Source organism: Purpureocillium takamizusanense, chromosome 7 (assembly GCF_022605165.1).
Source record: "Purpureocillium takamizusanense chromosome 7, complete sequence".
NCBI lineage: Eukaryota > Fungi > Ascomycota > Sordariomycetes > Hypocreales > Ophiocordycipitaceae > Purpureocillium > Purpureocillium takamizusanense.
In genome coordinates, this window is record NC_063074.1 from 1,235,976 (window position 1) to 1,254,951 (window position 18,976).

Genomic DNA, 18,976 nt, shown 5'->3' on the forward strand with positions numbered 1-18,976 from the left:
GTCATTGCCGGCCCGGCACTTGGGATGCTCTTCGCGACAGGTGCGCAGCCACCCCTGGATTATGCTGTCGCGCAGCTCCGGATTCTAGACGGCCGTGCTGCGTCGTCCCAAGAGTCGGAACGTGGATGGTTGTCCAGGCAGTCTTTTTGGACGCTCCTGGTCGTCAGCCTTTTGTGATCAAGGGATCACGGACGTGGCGCAGGTTGTGGGAGCCCACATTGCGTCTATAAAGGAAGCCGCACGTACTCGTAAACCTCGAGCCTCGCCGACACGCTGAATCTCGGATTGGACTCCTCCTCCGGCTCGCCACCCGATGCAACTTGGTTGGGCTTCCCACAGGAGATTTCAATATACGCCCCGGCTCTGCCGCGGGTGTGGAAGTGGCCGCCCATCAGCCACATTGTGGGAGTCCACCTCTCGCCTTCATCCCAGGCAGACTCATTTCGCAGCAGCTTTCCTAACCGGTCCTTGTTGGTGATTTTGAGAAGCGAGGCCCAGCACAAGGAACAGAAGGGACAGCCGGCATCCGCGCTCTGCTTCAAGTCGACGAGGTTGCGGTGGAAGGGGATGGGTCGGTCGTAGAAGTCGTGCAGGGTCAGGCCGGCACAGCGGCCGCAGAAGGCCATGCTGCGTGACGGGTGGTGGGATAGATGGCAGGACAAGAGGGGGAAGTCAGCTGGTCTGGAGAAGGCAATCTGTCATCTATTCCCTATCGTGAACAAGCACCCTCTGCGTGCGGTGCAAGATGCTGGCCTCAAGAGGCCCTTGAGAAGCATCTCGAGCCATGGGAGACTGAGGGGTCGCTAGACAGGCAATACGTACGCAGTCAGGGTGCGGGATGCTCGTACAGGTAGCACAGGCTGAGCAATTGCCCGAGGAACTCACACCAGAGCATCCGGCTCCTTTTGTACCTCAAATTGAGGCGGATTGTACGAACGTCTGTCAATGCCCGTTTTGAAAGGGCGTGTGTGAAGGGAGGGGCTCTGGAGTCTAGAGGCGCGGGCGTCACGAGGAAAGGGTTTTCCGTATTATCGCAAACAAGCGCGGAAGAGGCTCTGAGTGCTTGACGGGGCGCGAGGGCGGGAGCTGAGCCTGGCCTTTGCTCTACAATGCACACTTTGTGCGATAAGCTGTGAGCGAATGTCGGAATAGTACTACTAATAAGTGATAATGTCGTCCCGCGCAGTGGAGAAAAGTATTCGAGTCACAGACTCTCAGCCCCAAGTGAAGCAAAAGGTACGTACTTCGTACCGCCAGGCTAATCCAGAGTTGCCCCATCAGACTTTTCCTGATTCGCACAAGCGGCCGACGAGGCAGGGGCGACCACTGCAGACCCGAAAAAAAGTTCTCGGAGCGCAGTTCCTGCCTTTTCTGTTGCAACAACTCCTCCTCCATCTTCCAGCTTTCTCTCTCTCTCCCTTTCCGTTTCCGTGTTTCCCAGCACGCCTCTGATACCCCCCCTTTCATCTTTGACTCGCTCGCCATACTTCGCGCTTTCCATCGAAAGAAAGCCCGTCATGTTCAGACATGGCCTCCGCCGCTGCGCCGGCCTGGCGAGCGCCGCGTCGGCGTCGATGCTCCCGCGCAGTCGCGCCCTCGCGCCTGTCGCGCGACAGGGCATCGCATCTCTCGGCCGCTCCAGTGTGCCTCTGAAGAGTATTGCACAGTGTGCGCGCATGTACAGCAGCGAGGTGACCGCCGAGGACTCCTCGGTGGTCGATGCCGCCGCCGCCGCCACCCCCGAGGAGGCGACCCAGTTCGCCCATCTCGAACAGCTCGGCGTCCACCGCAACTTGCTAAAGGCCATCACCGATGACATGGGATACGAAGACATGACCCCCGTGCAGGCAAAGACGATCAACCCCGCCCTCAAGGGCACCGACATGTAAGGGTCTCTCCCATCCCCCTCACACCCACCAACCTTCGCTAAACCATGGCTGCAGTGTTGCACAGGCCAAGACCGGTACTGGCAAGACACTTGCCTTTTTGTTGCCGTTGCTTCAGCGCATGCTTGTGGAGGATCCGTCGCTGGCCTCGAGACAGGCGATGCGGCACGCCCGCTCCGACGATATCCGCGGCATCGTTTTGTCCCCGACTCGCGAACTCGCCGAGCAAATCGCCACTGAAGCCAGGCGTCTCGTGCGACACACCGGGCTCGTCGTTCAGTCCGCTGTCGGAGGAACCCGCAAGGCCGACATGCTCCGTCAGACGCAGCGCCAGGGCTGCCATCTGCTTGTTGCCACTCCCGGCCGCCTCAATGACCTGCTGCAAGACCCTGCCTCTGGTATTGACGCCCCAAACCTGGCTGCTCTCGTACTCGACGAGGCCGACCGTATGCTCGACGTCGGCTTTGAGGCGGAGCTGCAAGAGATCATGAGGTGCCTCCCGAACAAGGACGAAAAGGTCCGCCAAACCATGCTGGTCTCCGCCACCATCCCCGACAACGTCATCCGCCTGGCCCGCTCAATGGTCCGACCGCAAGACTTCCAGTTCGTGCAGACGATTGCCGAGAATGAGTCCCTTACCCACGCACGAGTACCGCAGCATATCGTGGCCGTCTCTTCGTGGGCCAACATCTTCCCCAGTCTGTTCGAGCTCATCGACCGCGAGTCCGCCAAGAGTCAACAAGATCGAAGCTTGAAGCCTTTCAAGGCGATTGTATACTTCAACACCACCGCGCTCGTCGAACTCGGCGGCGAACTCGGCTTCTACCGAAGGCGCAGTGACTTGATGCAGATCCCAACCTTCTCCATCCACTCTGGGCTCACTCAGAACCAGCGGACCAAGGCCGCCGACCTGTTTCGCCGGGCCCGAACTGGTGTCATCTTTTCTTCCGATGTCACTGCCCGCGGTATGGACTTCCCTGATGTCACGCACGTCATTCAGATTGACGCCCCGCGCGACCGCGAGTCCTACATCCATCGACTGGGCCGTACCGGGAGACAGAACAAAGAGGGTGAGGGCTGGCTCCTGATGCCACCCATGTCGCTTAGCAGTGCGAGGAGGCTCCTGAAGGGACTCCCACTCCAGCAGAACAAGTCACTCGAGAGCGCAGCGGTCGATATCGCATCCGGGGATCTCCCCCAGGGTCATCGCGAAATGCTCGATCTCGCAAACTCTATTAAGAAGCACATCTTGGGAGGAGCTTACAAGTCCATCTTTGGTGGCGGTCAACACAGCAACAAGGATGAACTTGTCGATGATTTGAATCTCTGGGCGACTATGGGCTGGGGCTGGGCTGAGCCGCCGGCCGTCAGCTCGACCTGGGCGCGCGGTCTGGGCCTGGCCAGGTCTAACTTGAATATTCAAGACGGCATGGCTCGACGCGACTCCGGCAATGATCGGGGTGACCGCCGAGGCCCTGGGCGTTTCAACTCCCGTTCTTCAGATGACAGGCGGTCGTCGGATCCGTTCGTCGAGATGGGACGCCACGTACGGCGCGACGGCCCCGGCTCGGGCCGCGGCTCTGGGCGTAGCCAGTGGTAAAGCCAAGTGCTGAAGCCTCGCTCTCCGCACGCGAGGACGCCGCATCCCCATCCTTGCCGATGACGTGCATGAAAGCAACTTTGTCTTTTTAGACAGCGTTAGTCCTTTCATCATGTATCAGGGCGATGTCATGAATATGTGTGTGTGGAAAAGCGTGTAAGATACCAAACATCGAACCAGGGGCCTGGAATTTTGTGTACAGTAGAAAGGGGGGCTTCAGGGACGGACGGGCATCACGTCAGAGGCGTTTTGGAACCAACTCTCCCAAATAATGGACCTTGTATAAAAACCTGTGTATCTGATTGTAATATTCTCATGCTGATCATCGAGGCCCAATTGTCCGAGCCAACTACGGCAGCTCTGCCGCATGCGCTGCATCCCAAAACGCCATGCATTGCCATGTTTTTGCCCGTCATCCGACCACCTCACTTACCACAAGACGTTGCCCCATGGGTCAACGGCCACTGCGTGACGCGTGCCCCTCACCGATGGCCCATGAGCATATTGGCGTCCCATAGTAGCACTCTCTCGTCCCAGCCCACCGACGCGACCCATCCGCCGACACCAAACAGACACCAGTCCACTCCCGTCACGAACTCGGTGTGGCGGTTCATGATGCCCATCTGGTGGCCGGCCCTCGTGCCCGCGGCACCGGGTATGGCGCTGGAGGGGCCCTGCGGCGGACGCTGTTGCTGGGGAGCGGCGGCGGCGGCGGCGGACGCGCCGGCGTCGTTCCACAGGCGCACAGTCATGTCGTAGCTGGCGCTTATGAGGACGTCGCTCGCGTGCGGGCTCCAGGCCAGGCGGCGGACGGCGTAGTCGTGGCCCTGCATGACGGCGAGGGGGCCGGCGGCGGGGCTGCGGATGTCAAAGGTGCGGATGATGCGGTCGACGCCGCCGGTGGCGACGACGGTCGAGTTGTACTTGTTCCAGTCGTGGGTGAGGACCTCGGAGGGGGGGCTCGCCGCCGCGGCGGCGGCGGGCGGCGGGCCGGGGAGGCCGACGCCGGGCTGGGGGCCGGAGGAGCCGGCGGCGTGGACGGGTATCGTGGAGACGAGGTGGTACTTTGCCGACGAGGGGGTGCGCAGGTCGAAGATGCGGAGGTGCGAGTCGGAGGAGACGGCGGAGATGAGGGCCGGGTTGGAGGGGCAGAAGGAGGCGCTGTAGGTGCAGTTGCCGATGGGCAGCGTGCGGAGGGATTGCGTCCTGGTCGGGGACCACTGCGCAAAAGGGATTTTTTGACTGTCAGCGGCGGTGGTGGGACTTTTCTCCTTTCTCTCTCCCGCTCTCCGGCGGGGAAGCGGCCCGGGGGGGACTGGTGAGGGGAAGAGAAGGGGGGCGGCGTACAATCTTGACGGTACCGTCCCAGGAGCTCGAGAGAAACGAGTCCTTGGTGATGGGACTCCAGCATACGGAAAACGTCTCGCGCTTGTGCTCGTGAAAGTTCATGACGGGGAAATCGTTGACGGCGAGGTCGAAGAGCTTGAGGGAGCCGTCGCCGCACGCGACGATGAGTTGGTTCTCGTTGATTTCGGACCAGGCGAGGTCGTAGAGGGCGTCGTTTGTGTCGAAGCTGTGGCGCAACTGTGTCAGTCCTCTTTTCCCATGTCTCTCTCTCTCTCTATACAGGCTCGAGAGCAAGCGGTGCTGTGCTCTCGCGCGCTCCTTTCGCCTTTTGGTGACCAACTCACGTCTTCTCGACCTGGACGCCTTGCGCCGTCAGGCCCAGGGCAAAGACGCGGCCGTTGCCGACGATGCCAAAGTTTGCCGAGGTGGCGACGGCGATGCGCGAGTCGTAGTAGGGCGAGTACTTGACCGCGTAGGGGTTGTAACCCTGCGTGCGGAACTCGAGCATGGCAGCCATGATGGCGGGCGGGCGGGCGGACGGGAGCGCGGGACAGCAGAGGGCGGGCGTGTCGTCGTCGTCGTCGTCTTGCGCGAGCACGGGTCCTATCGTCGGAGGTTCTGCAGGGCCGGCGCGACGGTGCTCACCATTGCGGTTGGGGGGAGGGAGGGGGTGGCAAAGAGGTTCTACAATTGCTGTTGAAGCAGGATTGGTGATGACGGAGAGGCGCCGCTCATTCCTCCCTAAGCTACAATATAACCTTAGGTATCCAACATAAGGTATTCGAGGTCTGAGGTGGTTCCAACTTGACATGTGCCTCGGTAATGGGGCCCGTCGTCAGTGGCTGGTCGTCCGCTGTGGAGCGCTGGCCGAGGGGTCGACGGCGCTTGGCCGGCCGCTGTGAGCAATGGATTGCACCGAGACTACAGGGGCACTTTTAGCAGATCGCGGGGCGCGTTTTACGGGCGGGGGCATGCGACTACCGGGGCCATCAAGCAGTCATGACAGCCGACTTCAGTCACGTGACTTCGCGTCCCGGTGGCGCGCGCCCTTTCGTCTATCGACTGCAGAATCACGCTTGGTAATTGCGTTGCTGCAGATATCGGCCCAGGCCCTGGCGGCCGTTCTTCTTTTCCTTTTTGTCATAGCATTAACCGAACTTGTAAAACCTCCCTTCGCCAGATACATATCGGTCGCGGGCGTCGCGCGCCATCGAAACGGGCGAGGGCTCATTGTCCTCTTACACGATTTGCGCAACAGCATGAAGTCGTTCCTCACCAGGCCGAAGCGTAAACTGAGTCCCGCGCCAGAAGCAGGCCTTGGAGACGGAGACGAACCGACAGACGTCAAGCTCGCCCTGTTGTCTTCCCTGCATCCCGCCGTGGAACAAGAGACTCTCCTTGACATTCTGCTCGCTCACGACGGCTGCGTCTCCCAAGCGTCGACGGCGCTGCAGCAACAGCAGCACGCGCATATCAGCAGCAGGAAGAGCGGCGCTATTGGCTACCAGAGGTCTTTGAAGCAGTACGCACTGCCGTCGAACGACACCAGCTCATCGCCGGAGAAGAAGACGAAGAAGCTCAAGTCGAAGCGGGGCAGCACCCTGCACCTGTACGACCCGGCCGACGTGGCCGAGCACACACCCTGCACCATCATCCATAACTTCCTGCCCGCGGAAGACGCAAATGACCTGCTGCGCGAGCTTCTCAAGGAGGCCGAGTCGTTTGAGAAGATTACATTTAAGCTGTTCGACAATGTCGTGTCGAGCCCGCACACATCGAGCTTCTTCGTCGAGAGCTACGAGGCGATGCAGACGCAAAAGGCGGACTACTATTATAACGGAGCAAAGCTCACAGTAAGTGCTCGAGCGCCTCCAGCTGCAAATGGATGTAGCAACGTAATTCGTACAATTGAGCGATGCCGCTGACGACCCGCACGCAGGACGTTCGGCGCATCACACCCCAGCTCGCCAAGGTCAAGCCCATAGTGCAAGAGGCCGTCAACAGGGAGGTTCAGCATCGCATCGCGACGCGGTATCCCGGCGGCAAGAAGCTCAAGTACCAGTCGCCGCACGCGTGGGTCCCCAACTCGGCATTCGTCAACTGCTACAAGGGTGCCCAGGAGAGCGTTGGCTGGCACAGCGACCAGCTCACGTATCTCGGCCCGCGCGCGGTCATCGGCTCCGTCTCGCTCGGCGTCGCGCGCGAGTTCCGCGTCCGCAGGGTCCTGCCCAAAGACAAGGACAAGGACGGCAACGAGGCGCCGTCGTCGTCGTCGAGCAGCGGCGGAGTCAAGACGGCCGAGGACGACCCGGACGCCGAGGGCCAAATCGCGATCCACCTGCCGCACAACTCGCTGCTCGTGATGCACGCCGAGATGCAGGAGGAGTGGAAGCACTGCATCGCCCCGGCGCCGTCCATCGACCCGCACCCGGTGGCGGGCGTGCGGCGCATCAACATCACGTACCGTGACTACCGGCAGCGGTTCCACCCGCGGCACACACCGCGCTGCCGATGCGGGATCCCGTGCGTGCTGCGGGTGGTGCAACGCAAGAGGGACAACTACGGGCGCTATTTCTGGATGTGTCACGCGAGCAACGTGCCGGGCAAGGAGGGGTGCTCGTTTTTCCAGTGGGCCGAGTTTGACGATGATGGGAATCCGATATACGACAAGGACAGCAAGGAGCCAGCCGCCTTGACTGGATGACGAAGATGGGCCGGGGGGCAGCAAAGAAACTCACTCGCATGTACGTACACACGCCGCGGCGACGGCGCTATGGCGAATAATAATAAATTTCGGCTTGTCCGAATGCAATCCGCGTGTGCCTGCCTTGAGCTTTTCAGTCTTCATTTCTGACGTCGGGGTCTTAGACTCTGCTGCGCCAATCGTGGTGGGGTCGCGTTTCGAATAGGTAAGTCTTACCTGCCCATCCGACGTCGCTGCTGACTCCCCTATGAACGAATAGCTTCACCTCCTTGTTCTTTTTTTTTTTTCGAACGTCACGCGAGCAACATCCCGTCTTCCCTCCCCAGGCAACACAGGGCGGCGGCCCCAGAATTCAGGGTCTCCCGACCAGCACTCGCAGCCTCGCCACTTGCCGCTCGCCCGCTGGTGCAGCCGCCGTTCGCGCGCGCCCAGCACCACCATCACCGCCACCAGCACAGACTCAACTGCAAAAATGTCGGAGCAGCTCACCTTTGCTGCCTCCTCGGCCGCGGCCCTCGAACCGCACCTGCCCCCGGCTCGATCATTGTCGGCTACACAGACAAGCACGCCCACTGCTTTTCCTGCTGCAGCCTCATCTGACGGCACCGCGAGCGGGCGGCGGGAGCAGCGGCGCCCGTTCGTCACGCTCACGTTCGCCACGTCGCTCGACTCGACGCTCGCCCTCGCGCCGGGACTGCGCACGCGCCTCTCGGGCGCCGAGTCCAAGGCCATGACGCACTACCTGCGGTCGCGGCACGACGCCATCCTCGTGGGCGTGTCGACGGTGCTGGCCGACGACCCGGGGCTCAACTGCCGCATCGCCGGCGTGCAACAACAGCAGCAGCAGCAGCCGCGGCCCATCGTTGTGGACCCGCGCCTCCGCTGGACTCCGCGCCGCGCCGACAAGGTCCTCGAGCTGGCCCGCGCCGGGGCCGGGCTCGCGCCGTACGTCCTCACCGCCGTGTCCGAGGCCGACGTGCCGACGGGGAGCGCTGCGATGCTGCGCGAGCACGGCGGCAAGTACATCCACGTCAAGTCATCTCCTTCTCCTCCTTCATCTACTAACGCCGCCGCCGCCGCCCCCGGAGGGGGGGGACAAGATGACGACGGGGGGTCGCCGGCGGCGGCCGCGAGGAGGACGTTCCGCTGGGAGGACATATTCGCCGCGCTGGCCGCCGAGGGCCTCGCCAGCGTCATGGTCGAGGGCGGCGGTCGCGTCATCAACGCGCTGCTCCATCCGGACTGCCAGGGGCTCGTGGACTCGGTCATCGTGACCATTGCGCCGACGTGGCTCGGCCGGGGCGGCGTCGTGGTCTCGCCGGAGCGGGTCACGGACGCGCACCACGGCGGGGCGCCCGTCCCGGTCCCGGCGGCCAGGTTGTCCGGCATCTCGTGGATGCCGCTCGGGGAGGACGTGGTTCTGTGCGGCCGGCTGCATCCGTAGGGCCGATGACGGACTTTTTTGCAACACGGGACATGGCCGTCTCATCTTTACAGACACGCACGCTCACTTTCTTAGCTCCTCGCCGCCATGCCTCGCTCCCTGCCAGCACCAAACCCTCCAACATCACTGTCCACTACTCGAAGTAGTAGGCATGGCATGGCTTCGTTGGAAAAGTACGTAGCCCAGACAGTCGCAACGCCACGACACCCTCCCATCGCTCCATCCCAGACGCATCCACCCCGCAGTCCACAGACCCGTCCATCTCCTGCCACCGTGCCACAACATTCCGACCCGTCCCGGGGGGGGGACCTTGGGAAGTTGGCTGGTCGACCGTACACGGGCCCTTCCCTCGGTGCCCGCCGTCGCCCGCGGCGAATCCGGCGCGACCACGGCGAGCGAGCGGCGCCGAAGTGCGGGCGAGCGCGTAGCATACCCAAATCGGCCGGTAGGACCGGGCCCACAGATAGCCTAAATCCACCGTCCTTGTCAGCCAGCGACTTCCTAAAACGTGGGTGCTAGGCGACCGCTGGATGGAGGCGCCCGAATCGATTCGGCAGGCTTTGCCGCCGTCGCGGAGCATTTGCCGGGGGCGCTCGACGCGCGCACCCGAATTCTGCATCGGGGCGGAGGCCGGGGCGGGCTTCCAGAAGGTGAGGCCGCGAACATGAACCTGGGCAGGAGTGTGGACGGAGTGCATGGAGTGGAGGGGGCACGGGCGCTGCCTCCCTCACCGCACGGCATGCCCGACAGCAACCGACAGCGACAGGAGCCCCGGGTTGAAAGCCAACTAACTGTCCGCACTCAGCACTGCCTCTATGGAAGCTCTATCCTAGGTGCCTATGGAGGCTCCAAGGCTCTCAGCTTGAGGTTCCGCCCTCCACTGCCTACAGCCCCGGGGGCCCGGGCGTTCGTTACCTCTGCTGGGCTCCGGGCAGCTTGCAGCTCAGGGCTCGCAGGGCGGGGTGCATCCCCGGGCGAGGTGCCCTCCATGCGTCCGTGGTGGACTGGGGGCTCCAGCTGCCGCGCCAGGTAGGTGGTAGTGACGGATGGATCTGTCATGCCCCGCCTTGTGGAAGCCGCCAGCCTAGGGAGCCTCATAAGGTCCTTCCGTGCCTCACCTGGCCACTAAGTTAGTTACCCAAGTGCCTAGCAAGCTACTAAGCCCAGAGGGATCGCCGTGCTCCAACTCAACGTCACCTCCCTTCGTCCCATCATTCATTGGATGCCGTGAATTTTTTCCCCGGCCATCCCTTGCACCTCCCTCCCGCTCTCACGATACCCTCATCCACTCGCTTTCCTTTTTTTTCTTTCTCCCCATCTTGTCTTTCCCCCCCTTTCCCCTTCTCGCAATAAACTCTCCCACTCAAGGCAGGCGGCGACAGCGAACCCCCCCCCAGCGCGGCGACAACAACCACAGCACCTAGCAAGCGACACGGTCCGCTAAATCCCCCCAGAGTCCAGAGCCGCCTGGGGCACTCCCTTACAACCCCGCGTCGCCAAACCCCACGAAGAGGAAACCGACAACAACGGCAACGACAACAAGTAAACACACTGACAATCATGGCGCCCAACAATCATCGTGAAGGCGCCGCCGGCCTCCCGCGCATCACCATCCTCGGCTCCCTCAACATGGACCTCGTCTCCTACGTCCCCCACCACCCCCTCCCCGGCGAGACCCTCACGTCGAGCGGCTTCAACACCTCCCCCGGCGGCAAGGGCGCCAACCAGGCCGTCGCCTGCGGCAAGCTCTCGCGCACCTCGTCCCTCGACGACCCCTCGGCCGTCGTCGCCATGCTCGGCGCCGTCGGCGGCGACGACGCCTACGGGCCCCTCCTCACCTCGAGCCTCGCCTCGTACGGCGTCGACGTCGCCGGCGTCCGCGCCCTCCCCCGCGCCAAGACGGGCATCGCCATCATCGTCGTCGACGAGCCCTCGGGCCAGAACCGCATCATCCTCTCCCCCGAGGCCAACCACTCCCTCCGTCCCGGCGACTTCGCCACCCTCCCCGCCCCCCGCCCCGACCTCCTCATCATGCAGCTCGAGATCCCCCTCGACACCGTCCTCCAGGCCCTCGCCGCCGCCAGGGACGCCGCCGTCCCCGTCCTCCTCAACCCCGCCCCCGCACAGCCCCTCCCCGACGACGCCTACCGAGGGCTTGCCCACCTCGTCGTCAACGAGACCGAGGCCGCCATCCTCTCCGGCGGCAAGGAGTCCGACCTCGATGACCTGCCCGGAATGGAGCGCGTCGGCGCCATATTCATCGGCAGAGGCGTCCAGAACGTAATCATCACCCTCGGCGGCCGCGGCGTCTACTACGTCACAAAGTCTGGCAAGAGCGCCCTCGTCCAGGCGCAAAAAGCAAACGTTGTCGACACGACAGCCGCCGGCGACACCTTTGTGGGCTCCTACGCGCTCGCCGCCGTAAAGGCCGGCGCCGCCGAATTCGACATCGACACGGCCGTTCGAGAGGCCAACCGGGCTGCCGCCATAACAGTCTCCCGGAAGGGAGCACAAGTATCTATTCCGTGGAAGGATGAGCTAGAATAGCCCTGGGAATACATAATAAGACCAAAAAAAACAATGAAAACCAACTAGACAGAAGGGGCTGTAACCCGTACTCGTAGTTGCCAGCTGGTCAAAACCACGACGCCCATGGCCACAGGCCCATCTCCTTCTTCGTCTTGACCCGGACCGTGCCATCCTGGTCAGTGCCATGTCCATTGGAGGCTGCCAGCGGCCAGGCGGCAGGGCCCAGCCCTCGAAACGCACCAACAGCGGCTGTTCGTCTCTGGTCGGGGGAGTCGTGTGCCATGCCTGCACCGCCGCATGCCTGTTCTGTGCTCCCTGGTTTCGAATCCTCATCATCCTCGAGGCTCAAGACTTGGCTGTGGCCGGAAGTGCTGCTGCTGGACTCCCGGCCCCTCCACGAGCGCCTTGCCGGCAAATGGCTCGCCGACACCATGCGTTGCGCCCTCGATCGAGCATCTCTGCCCGACAGGGACGGTTTGGGAGATCCATACATCCGCTGGTCCCACCTGCACGGGGAGGCGCGAGGCGTTGTCATGTCGGAACTGGACTGCATGTCAAGATCGCCCACGTCGCCGAGCACATAGGTTGACTGCGATTTCTGGAGTTTCCTCGGCAAACGCTGCCTGCTGCGCATGTCGTCTCGCACCATCTTCTCCTTGTCCTCCCCCTAGTGAAGTCGAACAATGTCAAGAAGGCTGCCGCAGGATGACCGCGAGCGCGCCGACCACAGTGACAGGTTATTGCGCCTCTTCAGCGTGGCCGTGGCTGTCGTCTCCAGCCTGCTTCGCAAGCTAGACACCCCTTCCGTCCCCGGCCGCATCGTCTTGTGCTCGGGGAACGCGGAGTGGGAGTACGAGACGCGGACCTGCATGTATCCCACAACCGAGCTTCCTAGTTGCAGCTCGAGATCCTCAATCAGCTCGTCAGATTTCTGCCTTGCATGCCCATTGCGACCGCGTCCTCCAATCTTTTCCGACTCGATGCAGATCTGGGCCAGTAAGAACACGCTGGACCCAGCGTAAATCGTTCTGCATCTCATTGTCAGCAAACTCGGAACGGACAGTCTCCACGAGCAGGGAACCTGCGTAGGGAAAGCTTGCTCCTCGAGAAGCTGCACGATGGCGGTGCCAGGGGTCGGCAACACTTCAACAGTGAGATCGTATAGACACCTAAACTCAAAATAGCGATCTGCCCACAGTGTTAGCTGATTACATGGATGGTCTGCGGGGGCAAGACGAACCTAGCTGATGATCTATAAATGTTCCTGTCGCCTCCTTCAGCGCGCTGGCGGTTGAAGGAGCTCGCGACGACGGAATGCTCGAGAGCCTTGCCGACACCTCGATTGCTGCCCAAAGCCACTGCTGGCCATTCTTTAGCTCCACGGATTCGGATCTCACTGAGATGCATGGTGACAGGACAAGAGGCTGCGCATGCACGTTGCCATTCAGCAACAGCGGGGAAGCTGGGGGAGTTGGGCTTGCCACCGGATCCGCGCTCTCGCCTTCGTCGCCAAACGCACACAGGGCCAGCTTCCGCCTAGCGCTTCCGATGGTGGAGGTCCGCGAGAACGAGCGAGTGTCGGATACGTAGTCGGATCGAAGGGATGACCCGGATGACGGCGTTCGGCATCTAGATGGCCCCAAACTCGGACGAGTTCGTCCTAGAGGCCAGCGGCGCCGAGCGTTCTTGGCCGGCGGTGTTGACTTGGACAGCAAGTCTCGACATCGCCCTAGTGCTTCACCCCATGGCACTGCTGGAGGTCGAGCAGGCTCCAGTGGGCTCGTCCAGGACTCAGGCTGAGACCCCTCGCCGTAGCCCAACAGGGCGTTGTTAGGCGATGCGGTCGGCGTTATGCGTCTGCTATGGCGCTTGGCAACGTTCAGCCCGAAATCTTCACCAATGAATCCCAGAGCGTTGAGCATTGGGCCTACCCCATCGTTCGGAGGAGCATTCTCGTCTGTAACGCCAGAGCAGTTTGCGTTGTCGTGCCGCCGCTTGATGATGCGCAGAGGTGTTGGTTTGTACGAGGCTGGCTGTATTGATTTGGGCAGCCGAAACTCCACGTGAGGAGGCCCGTCTGCGACGGTAGACATGTCGCTATAGATACCGCGAGTATATATCCCTTGAACCCAGCTTGTTCAACCACCTGGTGTCGTACAGGTAGCCCGCTCCGTCTGGATCTCTCTATGAATCCCCCGAGTGGTTCTGCAGGTCGGTAGCCCGGCGGTCAGCAGTGTCGCGATCGGACGCCTTGCCGCACGCACAAGCTGCCCGCAGGCACTTCCGAAAGAACAGGACGGCGATCAGCAAGGATAGACAAAGAGCAATAATGACAAAGGCGGCCGTCTTCGCAGGGTCACGCCAAAAGCTCCAAAGGATGAGATGCTCTGCTGTCGAGTTCTTCATAATCTGGGTTTCTCTGGGTCATGCGAACACGCAAAGGCGAGAAAGAGGCAGGGACCCCGACGTGACCAGCGGAAATTACGTAGCGAGAAAATCGGTGCTATCTGGAAGGGGGTATCAAAAGCTGCTCTCGCTGTATACAGAAGGCGAAATCGAAGCTGACGCAGGTGCCATGCAACAAAGAAAGATGAAGAGGGAAGCGCTTGCGGTGACGCAACTGGCTCCTGGCGGATCCAAAGGCCTGTAGCAAACGTACAGGCGCGTTCCCCTTCAGGGCGCGGTCCCAAGCGTGCGGCGCACGTTATCCTTGACCTGTTCAACGTCTTGCTCCTCCATCGGAATGAAATGAATCTGTGCACAGAAGAGTCAGTGCCTAAGCAACGTGTTCAGGTGCAACTTCCTTACTAGCTCATCGGGCGCGCCAGAGCCGCCATACAGGATCGACTCGGAGAGGCTCGCGGCGATTCCCTTCTTCACGCGATCCTCCCAGACCCCTTCCCAGTTCCATTCCCCAGGCCGCTTCGTGGCTGAGTGAGCGCCTTCGGCGGGCGGCGCCTCGGCCTCAAGGACCACGTCCTTTTCGCCTGTTGGTGAAGAGGCTGCTTCCGGTGGCAACTTGCCTAGCCTGCGTCGGTGCGTCCGCCAGGCGTGCCACGCCCCTGGGTTTCCCGCCGCCTCGAGAGGCACTGAGTCGAGCACCGTCTCCTCATCAAACGCACCTCGGATGTACTTGAGGATGTGGTAGACGGAGACGCTCTGCTGGGACTGCCGCACGTAGCTCGGAAGCCCATCGGCCTCGGACTCGGGCGAGCAAACAGTCGAGGGTGCCTTGCTCCCTGCCTCCGAGACGGGGCTTCTCGACGGCTCGCCGCTGACGTGCCGGGTCCTGGACGCGGCACGCCTACCCCGACCAAACCACTGCGGGAATCCATGACGGAGGCTAAACCCGCCAGGAGGGAGACGCTCTTCATCTCGTGCACTTACGGTTCCGTTGTCCTGGATGTCGGTGGTATACATGTAGGTCGTGAGGGGGGTGATGAGCGGATGAAACATGTCTGTGGAAAAGAGAACCAGGGGCGGGAGGCTTGGGTATGTATCTGGAAATGATAGTTGAAACCTCAGGACCGCTTGTGCGTACGGGCCTGTAACACGTCAGCCGCTCGCCAGGGCCTGCGGTAGAGGCCTCCTCTCGGCGGTGGCGCCTCACCATCGCGAACAAAGAGCACGGCCGACCACAGGGTCGGGTCTCCTGGGGTTATGGTTACGAATATGCCTTCCGGGCACGCCTGCTTGAGCCCGGCACTGGCTGCGATGTAAGTCACGGAGTGAAGACGGACGGGTGAGCGGGCGGGGCACAAACAATTCGGACAAGAGATGCTGCTTTCGGAGCGACGGCAGCGAATCGAGATGGAGCATAGTGCCTCCGAACGGGCCGAGGGCGCTCCTCCTATGGTAAAGCTAAGAATATCGGCAGACCAAGGTGAGATGTGATAGCAAGTGAGAGGAAAAGCGATGACCGACAGCTGGGAGATCCAAGATGCTGGAGCTTGTACGAAGTGCTGCTTACTAACTTAGTTACTACTGCTTTGGGGGGCGGCTCACCGGGCGGTGAGCAATTCTGCCAGCCCCCTTGTGGGCGGTGGCTGCAATGCACTGGCGTCACTTGGAAGGGCTGGCATTGAGGAATGGCGGGGTCAATGGAAGCTCGCGCTGCTCGATGGCGGGGCAGGCACAACGACCGCTCATATATGGACGCCAAAAGCGAAACACAGACCAGCTTCGGACAGAGCAGCTATGGCAACAACTCCAGCACAGCTTTAAGCCTCCATCGTGGAGGTCACTCTATAAGGAGAAACGGAAAGGGATGTGCATGCAGGTCAAGACGGATGATTCCGACGCCCCCGCCGCCTTTTGTCCGTGCCCGTCGCTGGCCTACTGACCGAGGCGCTTCTCAATCTTGGCCTTCTCGCCAGCCTTGATCTGGTCGAGGTCGGTCCTCGTCGCGTTGTACGCCGCGGTGACCTGGTTGAAGGGGTTGTCGGGGCTCTTGTCAAACTCTTTGCGGATCCTCTGCTTGCGCTGGTCGAGGCGCAGGCCGACGCCGCTCCCGTCCGCCTTCATCTCGGCGAGCCGTCGCTCCTCGTACTTGGCGAAGGCGGCCGCGAACCGCCTCTCCGGGTGCTTGTCCACCTTGCCGTCGTCGCCACCCGTCGTCAGCGACAGCGCGTCAAGGGCGTTGTCGATGCCCGTGGCGTTGAGCGCCGCCGCCGAGGACCCGTCGGAGTCGAGCTGCGACAGGTCCAGGCCGCGCGACTTCTTGACCGGGGCCTTGGACTTCTTGGGCTCGGCGCGGCCGGGCGTGTTGGCCTCCTCCTCCTTTAGCAGGGCGTCCTTCTCCGCCTTCTTCCTGGCTGCATCGGCCTTCTTCGCTTCCTCGGCCTCCCTGGGACGCGGAACGCGCGGGCGCCCAAACGTCAGCCATGCCATGCCGTGCGTGCCACGGGGAAGACGGGAGGCCAGGAACAGGGGTCGGGGTAGAATCGCCAAGGCAACTTGCCCTGGGTACGAAGATGATTACGTTTACTCACTTCTTTGCGTTGCTCTTGGAACCCTTTTGCCACTTTTCCGCCTCGGCCGCTTGTTGCTTGGCGTCGGCCTGGGCCGCCTTTTGCGCCGCCGCCTCGGCCTTGCGGGCGTTTCCCGCTACCTTTTTGGTGTTCTCCCCCTTCTTGCCCGCCATGCTTGTTTCTTCTCTCCCCTTTGCGGGCGCCGCGCGCGTGTGCAAGGCTGGTCCGGTCGGTGAGTCGACGTCGGCGGTAGCGGCAGTTCGGGTCGGGAGATCCGAGCGGGCGGCGGCGTGTGACGGGCGGCGGGAAAGCCCAGGGTGGCAGGCGTGTGCGTTCGTCCGAAGGCTGTCGATCGCTGACGGTTTGTTTGCTGCGACGGTGCGCTCGCTGAGAACGCCGAGTCGCGACCCTGGCGTAGCTGTCTGTGATGGCGTTTGTCGCACAAAGGACCAAGTCGAGAAAGTCGAGGCAGGACTTTGGTGCCTCCAGGGCTGTGTGTGGAGGGGCCACTGCGCTGTGTGACGCACCACCCCGCGTGCAAGGAAGGGTCAGGGTCGGTCGGTGGGCGATGATGAGCTAATAATCCGGATGGATGGGCACAGGGCGGGCAACATCCACTGTAATTCCTTGCCTGACTTAGTACCAGGTGCCCGGACTTTGTGCGAGGTGCCGGACAGTTACCTAGTAGAGGCTTCCTGTTTGCACCCAATTGAACCTGAACGCTGCCCGTCCGCCCGTTTTCGGCGGCTCGAGCTGTAATTTGTACCACCGGGTAAGTACTAATAAGGTAGTAGGGCTGCGTGGCCTAAGGTACAGACACGAGCAATAAAAGGCCAGGTACAGCAATACTTCAGCAAACAAAGCACACCAGCTGAGCCCTGACCTAGTAGAGGGAATGCCACCACCGCAACAGATCGACCGTCCAAGAAAGACTTGCGATGCATACAGGACACGCCGTGGCGGTTGGTCCGTCCGTCAGTCGGCAGCTCCCGCTCCGGCCGCCAGCAGCACGTGTCGACCTACCCGGAACCCCACATGCGAGGGCCTGACTCGACGATACCCATACCTACGAAGTAGATAGATGGCATTAGCTTCCCGCGCAACCCAGCGTCGACTGCGGACGCCCTGGTGCACGCAGGCATTGTGACGTCTGTTGCCATCCACCCGAGACCATCATGCAGCCATGGCCCCAACGGGACCGAGCCGCCGTGTGTCCGTGCAAGGCGAGATCTGTCACCGGCTGTGCCAACCGACGAGCATAGCAGATGTGCTGCCGCAAGGGATGGTTCATTGGTCACACGACGCCCTGGACTGGCATCCATCGACGCTCGCTCGATAGGACCGCGACGGATGCACCAACGCGACGGATGCTGGTCGAACCAGCCAGCTGGCGTATCCGGCACGAGGGCGCGGGTACGGCCGGCCATGTGCCTGCCCCACGAGTGTGTTGCACGGCGCAGTCCATGCTGTGTCGCGGTTCAGAGCGGCGCAAGCGCTGGCTCACGAGTCCGTCTCGAGCTCTCTAATCAAGGCCTTGTGGAATCGAACTCGTGGCCCGGCCTCACTGGCTGCGCCGTCACCGACGGTGCGTGTTTCCCGGCCTCAGCATCCCCCCTTTCGTGCCATGATCCCCAGCGTTCCAGAGCGGCATTCGTGATCACCGTGCCGTTATTAGCGATTGCGGGGGGATGGGCCCGTGATGAGTGCTTCCCCTGGCCAGTTTTTAGGTGTGTCCACGTCCAACAAAAGGGATAGCCTTGCCAGGGCCTTTTCCTCGAGAATGACCAGTCAGTATTCCTTGGGCGGCGAAGAACCTGAGCCGCGTTTCCGGGGCGCAATGAGCCCGCCGGGAGCTTGTGCCTGGCTGGCAGTGAATACTGTACAGCAGCAATCGGTGAGGCCAATGTGCATTGCGTTTGCGGATAGCATGTATGCAAATGTGCACGCACCATTCTTGGCGGCTGCTTGATGCCGTGGCCTGGCCGCCCTTGTCGTCCCACGCCCCAATCTATTGCTGCTCGCCAACACAGCTCAGCATGGCCATCCTGCGGGGCCTTACCGGCACACCATGTGCCCCGTGCCTCGCGCTGCTTTGGATGGATGTCGTCACCGACGTGTGGGCTGTCTCTGAGCGCGCTTGGTGCAACGTCGCCCTGCGGGACTCTGACCTCAAACCTCGCGTTGGACAAAATCCTCACGGCGGCGGCTTGGAGCTGTCTCCCTATCGAAATCAACGGCCGACAAAACCAACGTAATCTATGCTGCATGACCCCAGTCTCGAGCCATAGCGTAGAACCTTTCCAGCGGGGTCGGCCACACTCCCAACGAAGGGTCCGGGCTCGACTCTCGACGTCATGCAGAATGGAAGCGAACACATAACAGTACCGTCTGTAAAGAATTTTCTTGTACAGGGCTTGATGCCCCTCTTTTCTCAAGCGACCATCTTCTTCCCGGGTGAAATTTGTTGTGTTGGGTGTGGCTGGTCCGGGCGGCGCA

The 18,976-nt window shown here is 61.9% G+C and overlaps 9 protein-coding genes across 9 annotated transcripts; 4 read left to right on the forward strand and 5 right to left on the reverse strand.

Annotated features, from left to right (window-relative positions):
* Positions 1 to 84: 84 nt before the first annotated feature.
* Positions 85 to 626, reverse strand: JDV02_007685 (uncharacterized protein; the record flags this gene model as incomplete). Its single annotated transcript, XM_047989207.1, has 2 exons — positions 85 to 142; positions 247 to 626. The coding sequence occupies 2 exons, from the start codon at positions 624 to 626 to the stop codon at positions 85 to 87; spliced, it is 438 nt and encodes a 145-aa protein (XP_047845206.1).
* Positions 627 to 1,388: 762 nt separating this feature from the next.
* JDV02_007686 (RNA helicase) lies at positions 1,389 to 3,810 on the forward strand. The gene is made up of 2 exons (XM_047989208.1): positions 1,389 to 1,885; positions 1,944 to 3,810. The coding sequence occupies exons 1-2, from the start codon at positions 1,518 to 1,520 to the stop codon at positions 3,484 to 3,486; spliced, it is 1,911 nt and encodes a 636-aa protein (XP_047845207.1). The 5' UTR covers positions 1,389 to 1,517; the 3' UTR covers positions 3,487 to 3,810.
* A 158-nt stretch (positions 3,811 to 3,968) lies between these two features.
* Positions 3,969 to 5,671, reverse strand: PEX7 (peroxisomal targeting signal 2 receptor; the record flags this gene model as incomplete). The annotated part of the gene is made up of 3 exons (XM_047989209.1): positions 5,178 to 5,671; positions 4,834 to 5,059; positions 3,969 to 4,706 (listed from the first exon to the last, which is right to left on the reverse strand). Exons 1-3 carry the CDS (start codon positions 5,642 to 5,644, stop codon positions 3,969 to 3,971), a joined length of 1,431 nt encoding a protein of 476 aa, XP_047845208.1. The 5' UTR covers positions 5,645 to 5,671.
* Positions 5,672 to 5,928: 257 nt separating this feature from the next.
* Positions 5,929 to 7,631, forward strand: JDV02_007688 (uncharacterized protein). Its single transcript, XM_047989210.1, has 2 exons — positions 5,929 to 6,686; positions 6,773 to 7,631. The coding sequence occupies exons 1-2, from the start codon at positions 6,093 to 6,095 to the stop codon at positions 7,535 to 7,537; spliced, it is 1,359 nt and encodes a 452-aa protein (XP_047845209.1). The 5' UTR covers positions 5,929 to 6,092; the 3' UTR covers positions 7,538 to 7,631.
* Positions 7,632 to 8,009: 378 nt separating this feature from the next.
* RIB7 (2,5-diamino-6-(ribosylamino)-4(3H)-pyrimidinone 5'-phosphate reductase) lies at positions 8,010 to 8,981 on the forward strand (the record flags this gene model as incomplete). The annotated part of the gene is made up of 1 exon (XM_047989211.1): positions 8,010 to 8,981. The coding sequence occupies one exon, from the start codon at positions 8,010 to 8,012 to the stop codon at positions 8,979 to 8,981; it is 972 nt and encodes a 323-aa protein (XP_047845210.1).
* A 1,560-nt stretch (positions 8,982 to 10,541) lies between these two features.
* Positions 10,542 to 11,528, forward strand: RBK1 (Ribokinase; the record flags this gene model as incomplete). Its single annotated transcript, XM_047989212.1, has 1 exon — positions 10,542 to 11,528. One exon carries the CDS (start codon positions 10,542 to 10,544, stop codon positions 11,526 to 11,528), a length of 987 nt encoding a protein of 328 aa, XP_047845211.1.
* Positions 11,529 to 12,177: 649 nt separating this feature from the next.
* On the reverse strand, positions 12,178 to 13,603 carry JDV02_007691 (uncharacterized protein; the record flags this gene model as incomplete). Its single annotated transcript, XM_047989213.1, has 2 exons — positions 12,178 to 12,698; positions 12,751 to 13,603. The coding sequence occupies 2 exons, from the start codon at positions 13,601 to 13,603 to the stop codon at positions 12,178 to 12,180; spliced, it is 1,374 nt and encodes a 457-aa protein (XP_047845212.1).
* A 580-nt stretch (positions 13,604 to 14,183) lies between these two features.
* JDV02_007692 (uncharacterized protein) lies at positions 14,184 to 15,329 on the reverse strand (the record flags this gene model as incomplete). The annotated part of the gene is made up of 4 exons (XM_047989214.1): positions 14,184 to 14,264; positions 14,319 to 15,055; positions 15,121 to 15,215; positions 15,274 to 15,329. The coding sequence occupies 4 exons, from the start codon at positions 15,327 to 15,329 to the stop codon at positions 14,184 to 14,186; spliced, it is 969 nt and encodes a 322-aa protein (XP_047845213.1).
* Positions 15,330 to 15,845: 516 nt separating this feature from the next.
* Positions 15,846 to 16,653, reverse strand: JDV02_007693 (uncharacterized protein; the record flags this gene model as incomplete). Its single annotated transcript, XM_047989215.1, has 2 exons — positions 15,846 to 16,356; positions 16,502 to 16,653. 2 exons carry the CDS (start codon positions 16,651 to 16,653, stop codon positions 15,846 to 15,848), a joined length of 663 nt encoding a protein of 220 aa, XP_047845214.1.
* Positions 16,654 to 18,976: the final 2,323 nt, after the last annotated feature.

Excerpts from the sequence above, each read along its gene's own strand:
- JDV02_007686 (XM_047989208.1), top strand. The coding sequence starts at position 1,518 with ATGTTCAGACATGGCCTCCGCCGCTGCGCCGGCCTGGCGAGCGCCGCG. Across the intron at positions 1,886-1,943 it reads GCCCTCAAGGGCACCGACAT|TGTTGCACAGGCCAAGACCG; the intron begins GTAAGGGTCTCT and ends CCATGGCTGCAG.
- JDV02_007688 (XM_047989210.1), top strand. The coding sequence starts at position 6,093 with ATGAAGTCGTTCCTCACCAGGCCGAAGCGTAAACTGAGTCCCGCGCCA. Across the intron at positions 6,687-6,772 it reads ATAACGGAGCAAAGCTCACA|GACGTTCGGCGCATCACACC; the intron begins GTAAGTGCTCGA and ends ACCCGCACGCAG.